Source organism: Typha angustifolia, chromosome 7 (assembly GCF_048772165.1).
Source record: "Typha angustifolia cultivar Huaian chromosome 7, ASM4877216v1, whole genome shotgun sequence".
In the NCBI taxonomy this organism is placed as follows: domain Eukaryota; kingdom Viridiplantae; phylum Streptophyta; class Magnoliopsida; order Poales; family Typhaceae; genus Typha; species Typha angustifolia.
Genome location: NC_133245.1, coordinates 93,251 through 112,926, shown reverse-complemented (window position 1 = coordinate 112,926; position 19,676 = coordinate 93,251). Strand labels below are relative to the sequence as shown.

At 38.4% G+C, this 19,676-nt stretch overlaps 3 protein-coding genes across 9 annotated transcripts; 1 reads left to right on the top strand and 2 right to left on the bottom strand.

The window, feature by feature from the left end:
- Positions 1–243: 243 nt before the first annotated feature.
- LOC140762752 (katanin p80 WD40 repeat-containing subunit B1 homolog KTN80.3-like) lies at positions 244–9,261 on the bottom strand. 4 transcript variants are annotated; one of them, XM_073100687.1, is made up of 18 exons: positions 9,084–9,260; positions 8,693–8,823; positions 8,348–8,465; positions 7,384–7,610; positions 7,196–7,298; positions 6,319–6,389; positions 5,167–5,241; positions 4,949–5,092; positions 4,706–4,874; positions 3,830–4,561; positions 3,211–3,267; positions 2,976–3,112; positions 2,176–2,307; positions 1,872–1,946; positions 1,638–1,750; positions 1,135–1,251; positions 956–1,024; positions 244–611 (listed from the first exon to the last, which is right to left on the bottom strand). In XM_073100687.1, exons 1-18 carry the CDS (start codon positions 9,106–9,108, stop codon positions 542–544), a joined length of 2,565 nt encoding a protein of 854 aa, XP_072956788.1. In that variant the 5' UTR covers positions 9,109–9,260; the 3' UTR covers positions 244–541. The 4 variants fall into 4 exon arrangements, 3 of the variants coding, with proteins under 3 accessions (XP_072956788.1, XP_072956789.1, XP_072956790.1); XM_073100688.1 differs by having other exon boundaries at positions 3,830–4,531; XM_073100689.1 differs by having other exon boundaries at positions 3,830–4,507.
- Positions 9,262–9,760: 499 nt separating this feature from the next.
- Positions 9,761–16,858, bottom strand: LOC140763616 (protein STRUBBELIG-RECEPTOR FAMILY 3). 4 transcript variants are annotated; one of them, XM_073101891.1, is made up of 19 exons: positions 16,722–16,858; positions 16,517–16,590; positions 15,702–15,820; positions 15,215–15,344; positions 15,071–15,142; positions 14,817–14,882; positions 14,627–14,698; positions 14,451–14,522; positions 14,300–14,371; positions 14,156–14,221; positions 13,632–13,697; positions 13,067–13,437; positions 12,931–12,975; positions 12,556–12,842; positions 11,866–12,134; positions 11,622–11,760; positions 10,767–10,906; positions 10,459–10,615; positions 9,761–10,122 (listed from the first exon to the last, which is right to left on the bottom strand). In XM_073101891.1, exons 3-19 carry the CDS (start codon positions 15,799–15,801, stop codon positions 10,036–10,038), a joined length of 2,211 nt encoding a protein of 736 aa, XP_072957992.1. In that variant the 5' UTR covers positions 15,802–15,820; positions 16,517–16,590; positions 16,722–16,858; the 3' UTR covers positions 9,761–10,035. The 4 variants fall into 4 exon arrangements, with proteins under 4 accessions (XP_072957992.1, XP_072957993.1, XP_072957994.1 ...); XM_073101892.1 differs by lacking the exon at positions 16,722–16,858 and having other exon boundaries at positions 16,459–16,713; XM_073101893.1 differs by lacking the exon at positions 16,722–16,858 and having other exon boundaries at positions 10,420–10,615; positions 16,517–16,713.
- Positions 16,859–18,152: 1,294 nt separating this feature from the next.
- On the top strand, positions 18,153–19,304 carry LOC140763233 (uncharacterized). The gene has a single exon (XM_073101324.1). The coding sequence runs from the start codon at positions 18,239–18,241 to the stop codon at positions 19,079–19,081; it is 843 nt and encodes a 280-aa protein (XP_072957425.1). The 5' UTR covers positions 18,153–18,238; the 3' UTR covers positions 19,082–19,304.
- The last annotated feature ends 372 nt before the right edge of the window (positions 19,305–19,676 follow it).

Below are 19,676 nucleotides of genomic sequence, written 5' to 3'. Positions count from 1 at the left end.
ACGATCAACCGATGCCTTATTCTTCTCTACCATCCTACTCGGGAGTGGTCCCACTCGCTCACTACAATGGTCAATAGCCCAATCACCTCCAGCTCTAGCAACAAACGCCCATTAGGATACTGCGGCTAGAACTAGAAGAAGGGCACGATGTGACTACCCGGTTGTTTATCTTACAAAGAGCTAATAAAAGAAAGAAATAACGTAACGGAGAGCTCCAAGGTAAACAAGAGATACAAGAGCCAATTTATGATGAAAGACCAACTATGGCCTAATTAAATTTTTTTTATTTTAATCATGTCCTCTAGACAACGATTTTGATATGTAATCAACGCAACAAAAAGTTGGTAACACAACGAAAACTCGAGGTAAGGACCAAGTAGCTCGCATCGCCATCTAAAACAAGCAGGCAAGCAAAAGTGTTGAGCTTCAACCTCAGACGTTGCGTGAGCTTAATTGGCAGCATCCAGAATTAGAAGAAGAAGAAGAAGAAGAAGAAGAAGAAGAAGAAGAAGAAGAAGAAGAAGAAGAAACTTTTAATGAATTAAATCATGACAGACTCTTGTAAAGTTATGTTCATTTCCTCAGCAAGCTTTGCTAGGGTACCTCCTCTCCTGCACAAGAACAACAGAAAAATGCAAAGACAGAGACAGATCAGTTTAGATATTTGTATGCCTTCTTCCTGAGTGCAAGTGGAAAAGGTTACTCAGATATTTTCCTACTAATGAAAGCAAACATCCAATAGTGTCACTGGAAGAATTTCTAGCTGAACCACCAATCACTTGGACGGGTGACAATTTTTTAGGAATGAACAAGAGAAAACACGATGCTCCAATGCTGCATTTGAGAACAAGGAATAACTCGACTTTATCATGGCTTAAGATGCTATACCTGTCTATAGTGGAGTTAGGAATTGCTATGGATATCAATTAGAAGTGGAAGAAAGAATAATAATTACCTAATTAGGGGAAGAACAGTTTTCTTTATGTTTTGCAAATGGTTGAAACAGCAATTGCAATGCTCCCACCTATAATTGTTCAGACAGATTAAGATTACATATTGAGCAAAGTTTTGTTATCCATAATCTTGAAGAAAGCTAATAGCCAAAATGTAATGAGACATCCTCAGAGTTAGTACCTCTGTTCTGCCTGAAGATCAACTCCTACAATTGAAGTAGCTGAAACAGTTGAATGAATAACTGGACCAAAAATTTTTGTCAGCTCCAGTAGCATTTCCAGAGAGATGGCAATGTGCCTATATTAATTGAGGCAAAGTAATTATAAATAAATATAATTATTGACTAACCAGTCATTATGACAAACAGTATAATGAACCACACTAGTTTCACATTTTATCCAGAGATAGAATAAAAATAACAGAAAAGGACCATCAGTTATGTATAACTTAATGCAGTAATTCAGGACAAACATTGAATTTATTCAATTGTTATAATATACTGCAACATTTCTTTAGTCGAAGAAATGTTAATAAGTTGCTTCACTTAAGCTTATAACAATGCTAGCCATTTTGCAGTAAAACCTTTGCGTCACATATGCCTAAAAACAAACCAGAATAGCAAAGCAGACAATTATTTAAAGAAATTGTACACTAATATAAATGAGATGATTTCTTTATTCTACCTTTCCATCTTACTGTTTACTAAACCAGCAAGAACTGGCAGCAGACGTGAGAAAATTTCAAGGTTAAGAAGCTCAATGTTCTCTTTGAGAATGCAGATCACATCAGCTTGAACCTGCACAAACTTTCAGTGCTTATTTACTAAAAGATGAAGTAAAAAAAGATATCTTCTTACACAAAACATGAAAAGTGATGACATGAAGTTTCATTATAACAGCTTGAGAAGTAAAACCCACATAATGATCAGGCAACTTTGCCACTGCATTGATGGCACCCTTAATACCATTTTGTTCAAAAAAGTGCCGCACCACCTGCAATTTCATGTATCTATGTCAGTAACACTTTCTGCCATCAACTCCAATAATTTTCAGTTCATGTATCTTTTGTGGAACTCAACTGAACTAGCATCATCCAAATCAAGAACAGCTTTTGCAAGATTATTTATTATCATAGACGAGCATATATAGCTTCCATACGATGCACATTAATCAAGTCACTTAACCAGGCATCAGTTTAACAAATATCAGTTAACAGAATTACCTGTAACTTTGTCAGGCGAGATTTTACAGCATTTATGAAAACATCATGGTTTTGGATCAACATCTCAGGAAAAATATCTTCACCTACTGATGTCAAGTCCTTTTCTTTTGTCTGCCCTGGTCCGCCCTGGTCCTGCAGAAAACTGGAATTATAAATAAAGATATGACAAGGCTACCAAAATTATAATTCTTAATATATTCAACTTTTTCATTATTTCCAGAGCTTTTCAGACCAATCTATGGTCCACTATAAAGAATAGGTTAAGCAGGCAAACAAAGAATTGAAGCATGACTCTATGTTACTGTGCACGACCAATTCCCTAAGAGTTGGTGGCAAACGCCTAAAGAATCATTATATATATATATATATATATATTATATAAACCTAGGATCTCTCCAGTTAGACAAAGTCTACCTAGGGTTTAGGTCGAATTTCAGAGTCCTGTTTATGCTGCTATCATTCCCAATTGGTACCAAAGAAATGTCCTGATAATTCTCCTATGTATAAGCCAGATGGCATCTTATAAGTCCTGCATGGAATAAAATAAAATGGAACAAATGGATCTAATCTATTCATGATATGGCAAAATTGTTGTAACCTTTTGCAGGAGTACCAGTGTAAAGAGTTAAATCTGAAAAGCCCAAAAGGTTCATGCCCAAGACAATTTTCCTCTACTCATCTTTTGATGAAGAGATAACCAAGGAACAAATATTTCCCACTTATCTTACTTTAGTTCTTTACAAGTCCAAGAAAATGGACTTGTAAAGAACTAAGGATCATATTAGATATTAAAAGCATACCAACAAGTGGGTTGGACCATCAGCTGTTGAGGCATGGTCACTGGAAGAACTAATTGTCGCTGCATTACTATTGTTACATCTCTCCCTTCTTTCCCAACTTTCAACCAGAGACCTTGTCCTTCCTAGTTGTACAGCAACTGCCAAAAGAAATGCAAAGGACATGGGACTTGATCAGAATTCTCCAAATTCAGGAAAATGTATACCTATAAAGGGCCTATAATTGTTGTACACATACCTCCTCTAACATATCTGACTCCACTTGTTCCAGTGCTCGAGCATGGCAGTTCAGCAGCTGCATGAAAAGAAAATTTTGATATTATGTATCCTGCTCAGACAGATAATTTGCTCCTATGAGAAGTTCAACTGATCAGATACAACAAGTGCATAGCTTCTTTACAGACTTGCATATAAAATAATATGGATTTGTGCATGATCTGGAATTGTTTATTTCATAGACTTCTGTTTTGCTCAGTTCCAATTCAGGTTAAGTGTGGTAAAATCTGAATGGCAAGCCTTCAGTGACCTTCTCAATGGGCTTTCAAGCTGGGTCAAACTAGATTTCTGTGAGATTCGATTGGTTGAATAACAACAAGATACATATCGAGAAATCAGGTCTCAAGATGTTCCCTGAGCCTCTAACCCACCATAGACTTAAATTCCATTTCAATAGATGCTAACTCAAGATGACTAAACGTGGGACCAAGCTCTAATTGAAACAATTGAACCCGTAGCTAGCCCCAAATGTTGCAAATAGAGCTAGAATGGGATGGCCTCAACATATCAGAACATGCTAAACCTGAGAGAAAAAAAGAGAAAGTTAACATTCATATTAAAGAAGGCAGATAGAACCTTACATTTGTCATTATGTGATTGCAAAGACTGCTCCAATGACACACTGCTTTCAAACTTTTCTTCAATATTTCTGATACTTGTCTGGTTTCTCTCATCAGCTTCTAAAGTCTCATGGCTTTTAATGTGTCTAGAGCATAAGTTTGAGTCAAGTACACTTGAATTATTACTCATGCCGCTCAAAGGTTCAGAAAGAGTTGCTGTCAATTTGCTCTCTCCATAATCAGCATTACCATCACAGGACTGTTTCATAAAGTGTATTGAATTGCTGCGTACATCATCACACATTGCAGCTTTACTAGTTACAAGTCCTTTTCTAGCACCACCTGTTTTTTCATGGCCTCTACTGTCCCTAAGTACAATAACAGGCATGGAAACAGGATCAGAAGTTGCCTGAGTATTTCTTGTGAAATGTGACTCTGTCATAGGGCCCTTCTTCAGAGTTGATGAAGAGTTCACACCAACTGTAGATGATTTTATTAATATAACCCTTGATGCGGGATTTAATTCAGCTCGGTTCACCGTATTAGGTGAGTTTGCAGTAGCTTTCACAACTCTGACAGCAGACAAATTTACAGTGGATGATCTGAAAGATGACTTTGAATCAAATCTTCGAGGCACACCATTACAAGTTACACTGTTTTTCTGCCCTTTGACCCCAGATGAACTTAATGGAGCCAAATCTGGTGCATACATCGGACGAATCCCTTTTAGATTACGTTGATAATATTGATCAGCTAGTGCCATGTAACAATCAGTGATATGTTAATGGAGGAAAATAATAAATACTGCATATAAACTACCAAATTAGGGTTTAGATAATAAGAAAACAAAAGCAATACTAAGCACAAGACAACTTCATTTATTGTAGTAGCACATACTTGTTGTTGACTCAGTTTTACTTTGAAGATCCTCATTTGATGTGATAGGTACAGAGCTAGACTTTGCATTGTCATCTGGAAGCTTGACAGAATAATCTCCCAAACTGTATTTAGGCTCTGTTAGGGAATTAGTTTTCGGCAGCACACTAAGAGCATATGGCCCAATAAGCTGAGATAGGGATACTATTTTAAAATAGAATCAAGATAAAGAATCGCGTGAACGAAGTAAAACTGAGTACTCACTGATATATCAGCCAACCAAACTCCAACTCGACTTTCATGAAAAGAGCACCCCAAAAGATTTCCTTCATAAATAGTAAGATCTGCCAAAGTAGACCACCCAATATTGACAACATCATGGCAAATTACAGGCTCCCAGGAAAATACCTAGCAGATAAAATAAATGAGCAACCACTGTAAATAATAAGTACTATATATCAGAAAACAAGCCAGTAATACACCTTTAAGGTCATATCTAACCCACAGAATAAGGTTCTCCCATCTGGGTGAAAAACCATGGAGTGTACACCAGTAGCCTGAAAAATATGATAAATCAATACTGTATACAACCAAATAAAGATGCATAACAAGAATCTTTCTGTTCATGTTCTTGAGATCCTAAACAATGAATTGAGGAACATAAGAACAATAAATGATTTTCTAGGTAAAGGAAATAAATGAATCTAGTTAAATATAGTCAATAAAGAGGCAGGCCAAAGATTAGGCCGCCCATATTTTTTCCTTTAAACTGTGTATTTGATAGACAAAAACAGAGATGAAACTAATAGGTGTGCAGTGCACTGCAAGACTCTGAAGAATTGTGTACAAAAGCTTCTTAGATAAGATGCAGGCTAGGGTGGTGCTAGGCAGAAGATTCCATCTGTCCTAGAGGAAGGAAAACCATTAACTGTCTTCCTCAGCACTTATATTTATCAGGAAGCATGAAAATAGATTGACTTGGCACAACATCCGTTCTCCTGGGATTGCGAAAAAATCCAGAACTTTCAAATGAATAAAGGAAGAATGCTTCACTGTTTGAGTGACCAGGCAGAAGATTCTGATCTGTCCTAGGGTAAGAAAAAACATTTAAATGAAAGGAGCATAGATTGACTTGACACAACACCAGTGCTCTAAAGGTTGCAAAAGGTATCCATAACTTTCAAATGAAAGAAGGATTTACTCTTCACCATTTGAGTGCTCTCATGAAACACTATATCACAATTGATCATGAGAAGAACCCTGATATGTTCATATCCTTTCAAATTCTTATCATATTTCTTGAAATTTGTAATAATGCTTATAATTCCATTTCTCTACCAGTGTCGACTATGCTAGCATGTCAAGGTCTTCTTCTTCTTTCTTATCAAAACAACACTGTGTCCAAAGAAAATATATGATAGTGAATACTGTTAGGGTCTCCAAAAGATACTAATCAAGGAACTAGGTATCCTAGAATGATAGGTTGAGCATCACCTAAAACACTACCGGTACATTTCATGCAAATTCATAAAGTTAGATAACTACTAGCATTGAACAAGAGAAAGAAAAGAAATGAGTATCTAGACGAAGGAAGAAAACCTCATCTCCTCATATAATAAGGGCTCCGCACATACCTCAGGCCCTGCAGAACCTATTAGTTCAAATGTTTCTAGGTCCCAAAACTTTACTGTTCGATCAGCTGACCCTGGAAATCACAAATCACAAAATTTACCTACGTAAAAGAAAACAAAAAGTACTTCACTAGCACAATTATTTCAAGAGTCTACATACTAGTGAGACTGTGAGAGGCTTAGCAAATCTTCCCCAGACGGGAAGCATAATGCTGTTACGTGAGCATTCATTTGATCAAACAATAAGTCTTTACAAATTAACAAACATTACAACTTCCTGATACAAAAGAGAAATATCAATTGGCAAGCATCTTCTCTGTTGCTCAATGTGAAACATGCACAATTTAGAGATATTTGTTTTGAACTATGAAAAAAGTTATTCATTACAAAATGAGTTACTTATAGATGCATAAAATTCTCTCTCTCTTTCTCAATTTTATATATATATATATATATATATATATATATATATATATATATATGCATAAAAGAGTAACTTTTCCATAGCATAATGGTAAAACCTCCATTATATATGATCTTCTAATTCATCATTGTATCTCATAGATGAAAAGATTTTCAAATCAAATTCTTGCCTCCTATCCTCTTCTAAAAAGCTAACATGTTTCAAAATGTCTATGAACTGTAAGCATCAGATAACTGTTTCATGAACTTATACTAGATAGCTTAGTAAGCCTGTCCGATACCTTGTTACTTAGAAGTTAGAATTAGCTCACTTACTAGTCCTTGTCAGAGTTTGTTCAATTTCCTTTCAATGAATTTTCATAGAAAGTAGAAAGTACAAAGAGATAGAAATTCGAACAAGAATTATCTATCATCCTGCAACATAAGGCAAAAATAAAAAGGGAAAAGAATATAGTACCTGTTGCAAGTAGAAACTCATGAGGATGAAAACTTATGCATTGGATTTGCCCATTATGGAACTTAAAATCGTGTAGAAGTTTCCCAGCCGTCAAATCCCATATCTGAATAGGTAATTCATGAAAATCGTTAATACCTACTCCTTTGAAAACATGAAGAATTGAAGACGAAATGGATGCACAACAGTACCTTTACTACATTATCTTCTCCACCAGTCACCACCCAACGCCCATCTGGAGTAAAATTTATTGTTCGAATTCCTCTTGTATGGCCCTTGTAGGTGTGGATGCATCCCTTTTTTCTAATATCCCATATCTTGAGATCAGCATCAAAAGAACCAGATGCAAAGAATTCGCCAAATGGATGAAATTCGACGGAGGAACAATTGGATCTGTGCCCGGTGAGAGTTCGTACAACTGCAACATCAGAGAAACTAAATCATAAGCACTCTACCCTAAAGTCTTAACCTCAATTATCAACATTAGCATGTTACGTAGGTAGCTAAAAGGTAAATATATTTTTGGCAGCAATTAATAAGAGTCTGGAAATTTTCAAAGAAAGTCTATGGCATATGGAAAGTGGTCTGTGCCTTCCATAATAATCCAAACAGTATCTAGAAAATATGAGTCAGCTATAGATTAAATGTAAAAGATGGGAAGGCCTACAAAATAATGCAGCAAACCTCTGATTTAGGTCTATGACCCTAAGAAAAGAGGAGCTAAGTTCCCATGCCAACCTACTCTGCACAGAGAGGGCCATTTCACTATAGTGCCTCTTGGTTGATAGAGTGGTCCAACCTTACTGCTGACAGTTTAGATTTAAGCAACTCAATAGAAACTCTTTGAAGTCCTCCAAACAGAAAAGGATATCTAGACTCGGAAAGATGTACAACCCCATTGTGTAGGAAATTGTTCTTAGGTTGGGAATTCATTAAGTAAAGAGCCTAATGAAGATTGAAGAGGGATAGCGACAAATGAAAAAAATCTGTATCATGTCAGAACACTAGCGACCTTTTCTTTTCCAACTTCACACAGTAAATTAGTATCATATGCGCAGTATATAAAACACATCAGAAAATTACTTTCAATATAAAATGGACAAATCTGGAGTAGTTTTTTTTTTTTTTCCTCCTTAGAGCAAGTGGAATACTTACTCTTAGCCTCTTCCAGATCCCAAAGCTTAATTGTGCCATTAGAAGACCCTGCGAGCACCAAGACCTCCGCCGAATCAAAAGCTACAGAATCAACCGAACTTGTGTGTCCAGATAGGCTCTGCACAAATCCCCAAAGGATAAGCAGCACTAACTCAGGGGCACATAATTTATTACTATAAAAAACAGTGGAGATATATTAGAGAATAAACTGTCTGCGAGTGAGCATACAGATAAATAAGAGAGAACAAGTCAAACATTTTAGTTCATTTGCATCGCAAGTTCGCAACCAAAACAGTAATCGATTTTACAACCAAAGGACAAGTAAAATCCAAGTGAGGTCCTCACCAGCAACGGCGTGGGTTTACCAATTGCCCACATATTCACTTTGCGGTCCTCACCACCAGTGATAAAAACTCGGTTCGATTTCTTTCCGATGCTCAAACAGTTGACATCTGATGCATGCGCTACAAACTCCTCTAATATTTCAGTTAAGAACAAAAAAAAAAAAAAAAAAGATCCGCGAAAATTTGGAGAAAACACGCACTCACTCCATTATAAGCAATTCTGACGACACGTACTTAGCTACCAAATCAAAGATTCATGAAAATCGAACCCTCGGATGCAATAAAACAAAGAAAATTCGAATGTCAGGGGCACATGTGGTGTAAGATCCGAATCAAGAATGAGGAATCCAACTGGAAAGAGAAGAGAATTGAGGAAGGCAGCAAAAGGATACGGAGCTTGTAGCCACGCTTCTCCATTTGCCCGGCGAATCTTTGCCCACCGGCGACAATGGTGAAAGATGTGGCGGTCGTTGGGAGCTCGAGAGCTGCGATCTTTGTGGATGGAATCCGAGGAAGGGAAAGGCAAAGAGAGAGCGGGAGGTGGGTCCGTTTCTGGATGAAGTATAGTAAAGAGTTGTTTGACCAGAGATTAGAATATAAGTGGAGAGCGGAGAGATGTCGCTTTGGAGTCGAGAACTTTGTCCGGGGAGCGTGGATTCGATGTGAAAACAGGTCGTAAGAAACTTTATACAGTTCCACTAGATAGCCAACACGTAAGACAGTAGTCATGATGGAAGCATGCGACGGCGTCTTGAGTCTCCTGATGTTCCACAACCACAAGAGGTGGGAAAAATATTTAAATATAGAAGGTGAGATGCAGCAGCGTGGCAACTTTTCCGAGTATCCTTTACAAGTGGAACGTGTTCAAATGCTATCCCTATCCAATAATTCAAAACATAATAAGGTTTCAGTGCCTATCAGGACAAATTAATTCTCTCTTTTGTCATTAAAATGGAGTACATAAGTTCTACATTTGATCGTGCAAATCATAGCATGAACTTCTCCCAAGAGATGAAGAAGATGAAGAAGATTTCAAGGAGATAATGAGCACACACCAGAGAATTAAAAATAAATAAATAAAAAATTTGAATGCACCATCACAAATATTGGCAGCAGAGAAATCGTAATAATGAGATTACTAAAGTCAGAAACATCCCCCACTTAAGTTAAACCACCCTCCCTTCTTTTACGGGTAGATATCGCCACGTCAACGACATGGCCTCTAATAAATGCATCCGCAATTAGCTGCGTGCCAGATGGCTAAATAATTCACCTTCAGCATTCACATCAGTTTGCGAGCTGAGAAAGCTTCCACTCCTCTCTTCTAAACTTGGAGAGAGAGGCTCAATTTGTTGCCTTCTCTAAGTCCTTCACCATTCGGCTTAGGTCTTGAACAACCTCAGAGATTGGCGGCCTGAATTCTGGCCCTTGCTGCAAGACCAAGATCTCGTATTAGACCAAACTTCTCAAGTAGTTAACTCCTATGAATATATACTTAGCTATGCACTTGATTTCCAATACGAGAATCAGCAAGTAATGGGGATAAACTTGCAATCTCTTTCTTATACCATATCTTCAAGAATTGAGTAATTGATGTAACTGAGCAATACTGAATTTAAATTTCAGAGCCATTCTAAAAGCAAGATCTTAATGTGCTTCTTCATAAGGTGACAGTTGCTCTTAAAGTTAATTAACCAGCCTAAATATATATTTGACAAGGAAAGATACCGATGCCAATCAGCTGTTTCCTGCCGACAAGATCTGTACCTGAACACACCGATTTATTATATCAGCAAACCGCGATAATGATTTCTCGGAACACTTCCCTTTAATAGAAGGATCCACCATCCCTGATAAAGCATCTATATCATAAAGCTGAGAACTGGCCCATCTGACTAGATGTTGCTCCACACGAGGCCGTGAACTGCAATTTTGTTGCAAAGAACAGGCATAAATTTCCAGGATGTTAGGCGCACACACCCCTCTTGCATGAAAATATATGATACTGTAGGAAATTGACAGAGAAAGGCCGAGCAATGTTTAATTGCCAATAAAACCAGGAGAAAGTTAATTACCTGTCATATGGTTTACGCCCAGTAAGGAGTTCTAACATGACAACACCAAAGCTATAGACATCACTACGATCAGTATACAAACCAGATTCATTGGTTTCTGGGGCTTCATAACTGAATAATGCACGTATACGACCTGACAACTGATAAGGAAAACAGTCACTAGTATTTGTGAAGTTTTAAGAAGGTAAGCATCTTATACTCAATCTTACAATAATACAGGTCTTACAGAAGCTAACTACATGACAAGCAAGTTTATTAATTTGAAAGGCAAAAATGTATGGATGCGCAAGTTACAGAAAGTCATGGATCCATTTCTTATCATATCATATAACAGGAGAATAATTTGCTTTCTTCAATGTCTAATTGATTGTTTGGTGGCTGGCCAGTCTATAGCAGAGCCTAAGTTATTTAAATCTTTTCAGGTCTATAGCAGTCGATGCGATCTGGCAAACACTGAAAAATATTTTACTTCTGTATTCCTTTTAATCCATTGATCAAATTCAACTAAACATTTTCCACCTCAATCAATGTCTTACAAACCATATCAGATTTCATCTCTTTTACTCCTTACATAGTTACAGTAACATTGATACTAATATAGGCTTGAGTTCACCAAAATTTTGTAAATCTCTTTTGTATTATTATAAGCTTCGCAATAATACAAAATCAATAAATAAGATGATGTGTGAAGAAACATTATTGAAAAAATTGTGTATGGTGCAAATCACAAAATGTCTCTTTTCTAGTAACGAGTTACAGAGGAACCAAATGGTAAGCATAACAACTTTTATATATTGATGTGCAATAAATAAACTAGTAAGTTGGAATTCACCAAATTGTTGCTAGAAAATTAACCTGAGTCGCTGAGTTGGAGGACATTAGCATGGCTAGGCCACATTCAGAGACACGTGCTGTAAGTTTATTATTAAGGAGAATACCAGCGGGCTCAAAATTCTGATGAATAACTGGAGGTTGACAACCCTCATGAAGATACCTTCATGATCAATTCATACAAACTCTGTCTATGAGATGGTGCTTTCACCGAGCAAAACTATAACTGAATGTCAGGAACATATTATTGCCAAGATAGTTAACTTACTCTAATGCCTTTGCTGCTTCAAGAGCAATACAGAGACGAGCATTCCATGATAATTTTATTTTGAGATCATCTCCACAATGGAGCACATCATGCAGGGTCTTTCTGCTGAAGTGCTTGTAGACAAGTAACCGCTGTTCAAACTCTGCACAATAACCCACAAGCTCAAGAATGTGGGGATGCCTCAGTTCAGAGATGCTCACTACTAATTCAAGAAACTCATCAACTGCTATTCTTGAGTTGACATTATCAATCTTCATGACTTCCAATAGCTGTACAGCAAGCAAAGCAAACAAGGTACTAAACATTAGTACGTGATAAGAGGGATAAAATTGTAATTCTTTCATATAGTTAATGAACGTAAGGATTGTAAACAAAAATCACACAACACATGAAACCAAAAAACAGGAGATACTGCTTAACCCAAATTAATGGACTCTATAAAGCTTAATTTTTCATAGTTGAAAGGTTGTTGTTCTCTAATTTTCTACTTGATGTTCGCAATCACCATATTAACATTGAGATAACATCTGCAGTTGGCAAGATGCAAGTCCAACATTTCATATCATTGGAATATAAAGGCGCAAAAAGGTTCATTATTTCTTATCATGGAAATTTTATGAAAAAATGGCCTTTATCTGTCAAATTAGAAAGAAAACCTTTCATTCTGGAAAAGATAAGTTCAGCTTTTACCTCTCCATCAGGAAGCTCTGCCAAAAATACTTTACCAACCCTACCGTCTCTTATCATATTCTCTTCCCTGAAACTGTTTGTATATTGCTGAAGGGATGCAACAGAAAATGATGCCACAGATGTTGGAGAGTTGATCTTTTCAGGTGAATGGTTCGTTCTAATATTTTCAGAAGGGATGATGGGATTTACTATAACTCTTTCAACAGGAGGTGGTGGCATAACAAATACACCAGTCCCTCCTACATCAATTACATGTTGTTTTTCCTTCTTTGAAGCCTGGTCAGGAGCTGCTAAGAATAATTCAGAAGTTATCCTCTACATATTAGCTAATAGAGAGTAAAGAAAAATAGATGACAGTAAAATAACAGACTTTACCAGACACTGATTCACACTCCTGTTTTTCAGATAACTCCTCTGCAACTGTTACCAAAATTTCCAGTTTCATGTATAATGCAAGAATAGAATAGATGGTTAACAATTCTGGTCTCTACTAACTCGGAAGAATTCTTACCACTACTAGCTTCATTGTTTGGCTTAATTAGACACTCTCTGATTTTGGGCTCCTCGACCGGTCTCTGTGCTCTCCCTACTGGCCCTTTAGATAATTCGATACGACTTGATCTCCTTTCTTGGTACTTGGAGATACAAAATATCAGCACTAACACAATGACGACAATGGAAACCACTGCAAGAACATATCCAATAATTTTTATTGTCGACATGCTATTTTTCCTTGTTGGTGAGAGAGTTTCTTGAGCATTTGATCCATTAGAGGAATTTGCACGCTCCATATCCGGAGTAGGTACCATTGAAAGAGGTGAGGGGGACGGTGACCATATTGATGATGGAGCTATAGAGGTATTAAATGGATTCCCATCTTTTCTGCAAACGATTCATTAGTTGGACATCTACAGAAACAAAAATTCCAACTAAAATAGATCGGATGCCCTTATAAGAATTGAAACAAGTGAAAGAACTGGTGACAACATTTGGCACACATCTATGTTTCCAATGGTGCCCAACATTTTGACTGTAACTTAGTAACCAATATAAAATAAATAACTGCAATTACTTACTTGAAATTTGGGATAACCAGTAACTTCTGAGGCACAGGACCCGAGAAAAGATTATTTTCTATATTCCTGTCAAATGCCATATCAAGAAACAGATACGTAAGAAGAGCTAAGGAATTATAAGCACTTGCATTGCAAAAACAAACCAATAAAAAGAGTTTTAGTTAATACTTTGTATCATAGGGTAAGTGAATTTAGTAAAACAGGCTTCGAGATATATGAACTCAATATCAACAAGATAGAACCAACTATAAAACAAATCAAACTGGTTTTAGTACATATTCTCTAATATCCCTGTCCATTTCAAATTAGTCCTAATTAACATTGTTGATATTTTGCAACATAGATGACATGCTCGATGTGGAATTATTATTTATGAAAATTCGTACTCTTACAGTTATCTGTTAAGCTGACTTAGTTCAAATGCGTCTTGGTAAAATACCCCCTTTTGAAATATTAACTAGAAACAGTTTAAGGGTAAAATAAGGGGGAAAAGGAAATCAGGAGGAGGTATCAGCAGAACGCACAAATCTTGTAGAGGAAGATCTTCCAATACATCAAGGATTCCAGTGAGTTGATTGTTCTCCAAATGCCTGTGATGCAAGAAATCATTAAGATTGAAGACCTGAAGAAAATGAAGAGAAATCACCAGAAATAAGTGAACAGCTCACAGAGTAGTCAAAGAGGTCAAGCTTCCCATTGATGGCGGGAGTTGGCCGGTAAAGTTGTTGTCAGACAAATCCCTGATTTGAAGCACTAAATGTTGAGTAAAAGAATGGAAAGCAGGGAAAAATCAAATATAAAAATGTAAAACTATCTTACAGATTTATTAGGCTGGTGAGAAGGTGGAAAGCATCTGGCAGTACTCCAGTTAAATGATTGTTATTTAGAGACCTGAGAGAAAAGAAAAGGAGGTATAACTAATACGAATAGAACTAGACCACTCGTTTGGTTTCTATCTGAAATGTGAAAACATTCCCATGGAATGAGTGAATTACATATCTGTCAGCAGTGTTAGCTGTGACAAGGAAATCGGGATGCTTCCAGTGAGCTGATTACCAGAGAGGAAGCTGCCAAAGTGCACCAAAGACAAAACAAAACATATTTATAAAAAAAAAAAGATTTTAATATAAAAATTGCAAATAAATATTATATGGCAATTGCTGGGAGACATGATTCAAGCCATACAATCGCTGCATGGTCATAGGTAAATTTTCCGGTATACTTCCACCAATATTGTTATTGCTCAGGTCACTACAACAGAAGAAAGAAAATCACTTAATTCAAGCATCCAGTATAATGTAAACAGCATTAGAAATAATGATACTGAAGAAGCAAAGGTATGGGGGAATAAGTCGCGACCTCCAGATGCAAAGAAGAAAATATAATGGAAGGATTTATTTTGATAACAAAAATGTATAATTTTCAGCAATGGCACTTACATGGTAATAAGTGAAGAAAAGTTTCCCAAAGTATCACTTAGTTGTCCTCCCAAATTTGCACTATTGATAGTTCTATGGAAAATAAAATTATAAGAGAACACAAAAGAAACAGAGAAAAGATAACTAGCACGAGAGATACCGTACATCGCAGTAATGTTTGAGTTGACACATTGAACGCCCTGCCAGCCTTCTGTGCAGGGGTCTCCTCCATTTGGGACCCATCCAGGAAGAGGAGGTGAACCAAGTGCAACATATAAGCTATTTATAGCAAACACTAAAACAAAAACAGAATTTTTCAAACTTGTAAGGACGTGAAGTTGCTGCATGACATTCTACATATCACTGAATCACATAGCCCTCCAATTACACTCTGGAAATCTAGTTACAAAGAAAGGTGCAATGTTTAATAGTTTATTCGGAACTAACTAAACAGCAGAAATCCTTACTTATATACCTTGAGAAACCCTTCAACTGTTAGTAGATGAAATTATTATTAGATATCCTTGATACTTAGTAATGGCGAAAGGAAAGAGGTCGTGAAAATACAACTGCCGGAAGTTTGTATAGCAGAAAGGTACCCGCCAAATCAAAATTCCAGAATTAAAAAGAATATGCACGGGATTGCACGTACCATCTTGTTCATAAGTATATGCCTTCGAAAATGGCAGAGTGAAAATCACTATCAAACCGATAGCAATCTGTAAGAAGATCCACACATTCCCGTTGTCCATCAATTACGCAATGTTTTTTCTGAGCATAAAACAGAAGTAATCAGTGATAATCGTTTTTTTTTCTCTTTCATATCGCAAAAATATGCAACATAAATGAAATAATGACTTGAAAGAGTTCAAAATAGAAAGAGACGACTTTTTAGCACTTATAAAAGATATGCAAAGGGAAAATGGTGAATCAAAGAAACTTCAAAAAGTACGGGACAAGCATTGCACTTGTGTGCTCAAATTCTACAGACAATACAACTAGAAATTAACCTTAGCAAAGCAAGGAGAAGAAGTGAAGAAGGGAATCTGGAAGGCTCAATTACAAAATAAAAGACAGTCCTCCATGTCAGTGTAAATCCGAAGGGACAAAAGGTTGCCAAATTGCAAAATGGCCAAAATGTGGAAATCTAAATCGAACTTCCGGCCAAACTAATCACCGCTATACGCAAAATTAAAACCACAAACTTTCTTCACTTGAGCTACTCAAAACGTTTAAATATGGAAGAAAACCAAGTCTCGTTAGACCTATAGAATTACCCAAAAATTGAAACTAGTAAATTTCGACAAAAGGAACCAAAATCCCCTCGAATGCCCCAAAAACTTTCAGTACACAAGACTTCGAATTGACGACATAAGATCGCCAGAAGAGAAGTAGCAAAAAGAGAAAACCTAGAAACGCTGCTTCGTATTCGGACTTGACTGAGGAACAGAAGGAAGGAGAGAGTACCTCCGAAAGCACCGGCTTCCGTTCTAGTCTTTCAAAAAAGCTTAAAGACTCCGCCGCCAAGATTCCACTAAACTCTTCAGATCTCGAGGAGACACAGACAGTAGAAGAGGAGGAAGAGATTAGTAGGAAAGAGAATGGTGGGGGTGAAAAAGGACAAAGGCAGCAAAACCCACACACTGAGAGAGAGAGAGAGAGAGAGTAATACGGATTTAGCGATTGAGGAGGAACAGTACGCTTTGGCAACACGCAGATTCAGACACCGTTGCTAACCAAATAAAAACATATAAAATAAGTTTGAAATCAAGTCTAAGAAGGAAAACGAAAAATAAAATAAATATTTTTGGAACATAGACCGATAGTTTTAGCGCAAGGGAAACATAGAACACTCTCTGAGTCCCTAATTTTTTTGGCTTTAATAAGTCCATATCTTTTTGGATTAGAGATTCCGAGGAGTGCATCCTTTAGTAAGGAAGTATATATATCAGTTTCCATTTGTAGTTTAGGCTGCCCCTTTTTATTAGTGCTCCTCGTGGAACCTTTTAATTATATAGATTATCGTTCATTACTTTAGATTCAAATCATAGCTTAATTAATAGCAGCCACAACGGTACGTTCATCTCTTGGAACGGTCCAGATTATGATCTGGATACGCAGTAACCGTTATAAAGATTGAGACATCGCAACCTCTCTTGGAATGGGAACTATCATTTCAATATCACGTTTTTGAGAATTTAGCCCGGCCCATTATTTTGTAGTTTCGCAATCGAGGCCAATTAAGGACCCGGCCCCGTTGTATCGAATTCGTGCAGGCCCATCTTGGCTCCATAGGATGAAACAAAAGTGGTAATAAAGAGTTAGCACATGAATGGTCCATACCAGATGTACATAGTACCGTAACATGGCACGTTACGTCAACGCGGCAAGCGAGCTTTATGTCGTTTTCGTGAGAGGATCCACTGCGTCTGCTCGCCAGTTCATGTCCCAACCAACCTTTACTTACCTTGAGCAGCTTCTCCCTCAAAACAGCCAACAGCCTCCCTTAGATTCGAACTATATTACACGCGGGTTCAAATACCAGTTCTAACCCACAACAGCACTCTCCGGAGGCCGGAAGGGGGAAGGTAATTAATTACACGCGGTATTTCTCTGATTTTATTATTTACTACCCAACTAAAAAAAGAGCTTTCATCTTTCTGATCGAACCACAAAAAGACGAGATCATTTAGGAATTAGGAGCATACCCACATCACGGAAGGTCGGTCATAACTTTGACTGCTCATATAAGGCTAGTTTCATGTTGTATATATTAAAGAATATATATACTAGCCTCTATGTTTAATTTATAATTAACCTGCTAACTCTGTATTTTTAGCAATAAAGAAAGAAAAAAAAAAAGGGCAGAAAAGAAATAATTAGCCCAAGTCCATCCGGTAGGAGTAACAAACTTATTAATATTCTAAACCACCGTACCGGATTACCGCGATTTTCTCCCTCTTCGTTTACTAAAATATAGTCCAGTAGAGAGTAGTAGAAATGTAGATCGGCCAAACTCGTTCCTTTCTTTTCTACTCCCTCCACTCACTCTTCTGCACTATTTCTCTCTTCTTCTTTTTTCCTTTTCTTTCCAAATAATAAAACCAATCCAGGAGGCAAAGAACACAGATCTCCTCTCCTATTATCCTCGAGGCGATAGGAGTTTCTAAACAGATCAGATCGGATCGGATGGGGAAGTCGAGCAGTCGCGATTGGACGCAGATGTACGCGATCTACGGCACCGACGAGTGGCAGACGGTGGCATTCCTCGTCTTCCACGCCTTTCTTTTTGCCTCCCTATCCCTACTCCTCCTCCTCTATTTCACCCCCTCCCTCGCCCTCTTCCACTCCCTCCTCCCCTCCGCCCCCCTCCCCGCCCTCCGCTTCGCCGCTGGATTCGCCGGCTCCGTCGCTGCCCTCTCGGCGGCGTGCCTCCTCTACGCGGCGGGAAACGTACTCCACTCGTCGGTGGCGCTCCGGTGGGAGATGGCGCAGCGGATGGTGTCTGCGGTGCCGGACTGGTCGGCTGTGAGGACCGCGCTCGACGTGGGCTGCGGGCGCGGGATCCTGCTCAACGCGGTGGCGGCGAGGATGAAAAAGGAGGGGGGAGGAGGAAGGGTGGTGGGGCTCGACCGCCGAAAGGAGACGGCGGTGGCGGCTCTGCGGCGAGCCGGGGCGGAGGGAGTGCACGAGTACGTCACGTGCAGGGAGGGGGACGCGAGGAGGCTGCCGTTCGCGGATGATTACTTCGACGTGGTGGTGTCGGCGGTGCACCTGAGCAGGATGGGGAAGGGGACTGAGGAGAGGGGGAGGGGTCTCGGGGAGGTTGTTCGGGTTTTGAAGCCGGGAGGGTGGGGGGTGGTGTGGGATCTGGTGTGCGTTCCGGAATACGCGGCAAGGTTGAGGGAGATGAGAATGGAGGACGTCAGAGTCTCGGATCGGGTCACTGCCTACATGGTGGCCAGCCACATCGTCTCTTTTCGGAAGCCCCTCGCTTCCGAAGCACCGGAATGGAGGGCAGATATTTGCTGAATCCGCCGGAACACTAGACAACTCTTGGAATCCGCCCCCCCCCCCCCCCCCCCCTTTTTTTTTTTTTTAAATATCTTTTTCTTTCTTCTTTTTAAATTTGAGATATATGCTGCCTGTAATTGTAAATTCATGAATGAGGCAGTTCTTAGTAACTGAGTAGTACGACATAATTAATTGGAATAATATCACGCGCTTTTTCATTAGTTCAGAACTGCCTAAAGCATTGGTCCATGTGCCGAACCATTTAGCCAGCCTCTTAATAATGTTTAGATCGTCTCGTCCGAGCTGCATTGTTGTTATTGCTCTTGTTTTAATGTTTCCACATCATAGTTGCAAACATTGTCCTGTGCCTTGGCATACTGTAACGTTTGGTCAGCAATGTTTCACCACGTACGATTCTAATGAAAATATAGGATCTCTTCGCATTCTGCTCCATGCAAGGGAGCAGATCCTCTGAAGCTCCGAGTACGGGGATTTTCCGGTGGCAGTGTATAATCAGCGGACAGGATTTGGCCAATGGTGGATGGATGTCTCAAGTCGAAGCCATAATTTCTCACCGATATTAAGAGAAGACGGTACAAACCAACTAACTGAT

Excerpts from the sequence above, each read along its gene's own strand:
- LOC140762752 (XM_073100687.1), bottom strand. The coding sequence starts at position 9,108 with ATGGAGAAGCGTGGCTACAAGCTCC. Across the intron at positions 4,562-4,705 it reads TAAAACTGAGTCAACAACAA|CTGATCAATATTATCAACGT; the intron begins GTATGTGCTACT and ends ACATGGCACTAG. Across the intron at positions 3,113-3,210 it reads AGTCAGATATGTTAGAGGAG|TTGCTGTACAACTAGGAAGG; the intron begins GTATGTGTACAA and ends TTCTTTTGGCAG.
- LOC140763616 (XM_073101891.1), bottom strand. The coding sequence starts at position 15,801 with ATGGACAACGGGAATGTGTGGATCTTCTTACAGATTGCTATCGGTTTG. Across the intron at positions 14,372-14,450 it reads CTCACCAGCCTAATAAATCT|GGATTTGTCTGACAACAACT; the intron begins GTAAGATAGTTT and ends GCTTCAAATCAG. Across the intron at positions 10,907-11,621 it reads CCTCCAACTCAGCGACTCAG|TTGTCAGGTCGTATACGTGC; the intron begins GTTAATTTTCTA and ends TTTCCTTATCAG.
- LOC140763233 (XM_073101324.1), top strand. The coding sequence starts at position 18,239 with ATGGGGAAGTCGAGCAGTCGCGATTGGACGCAGATGTACGCGATCTAC.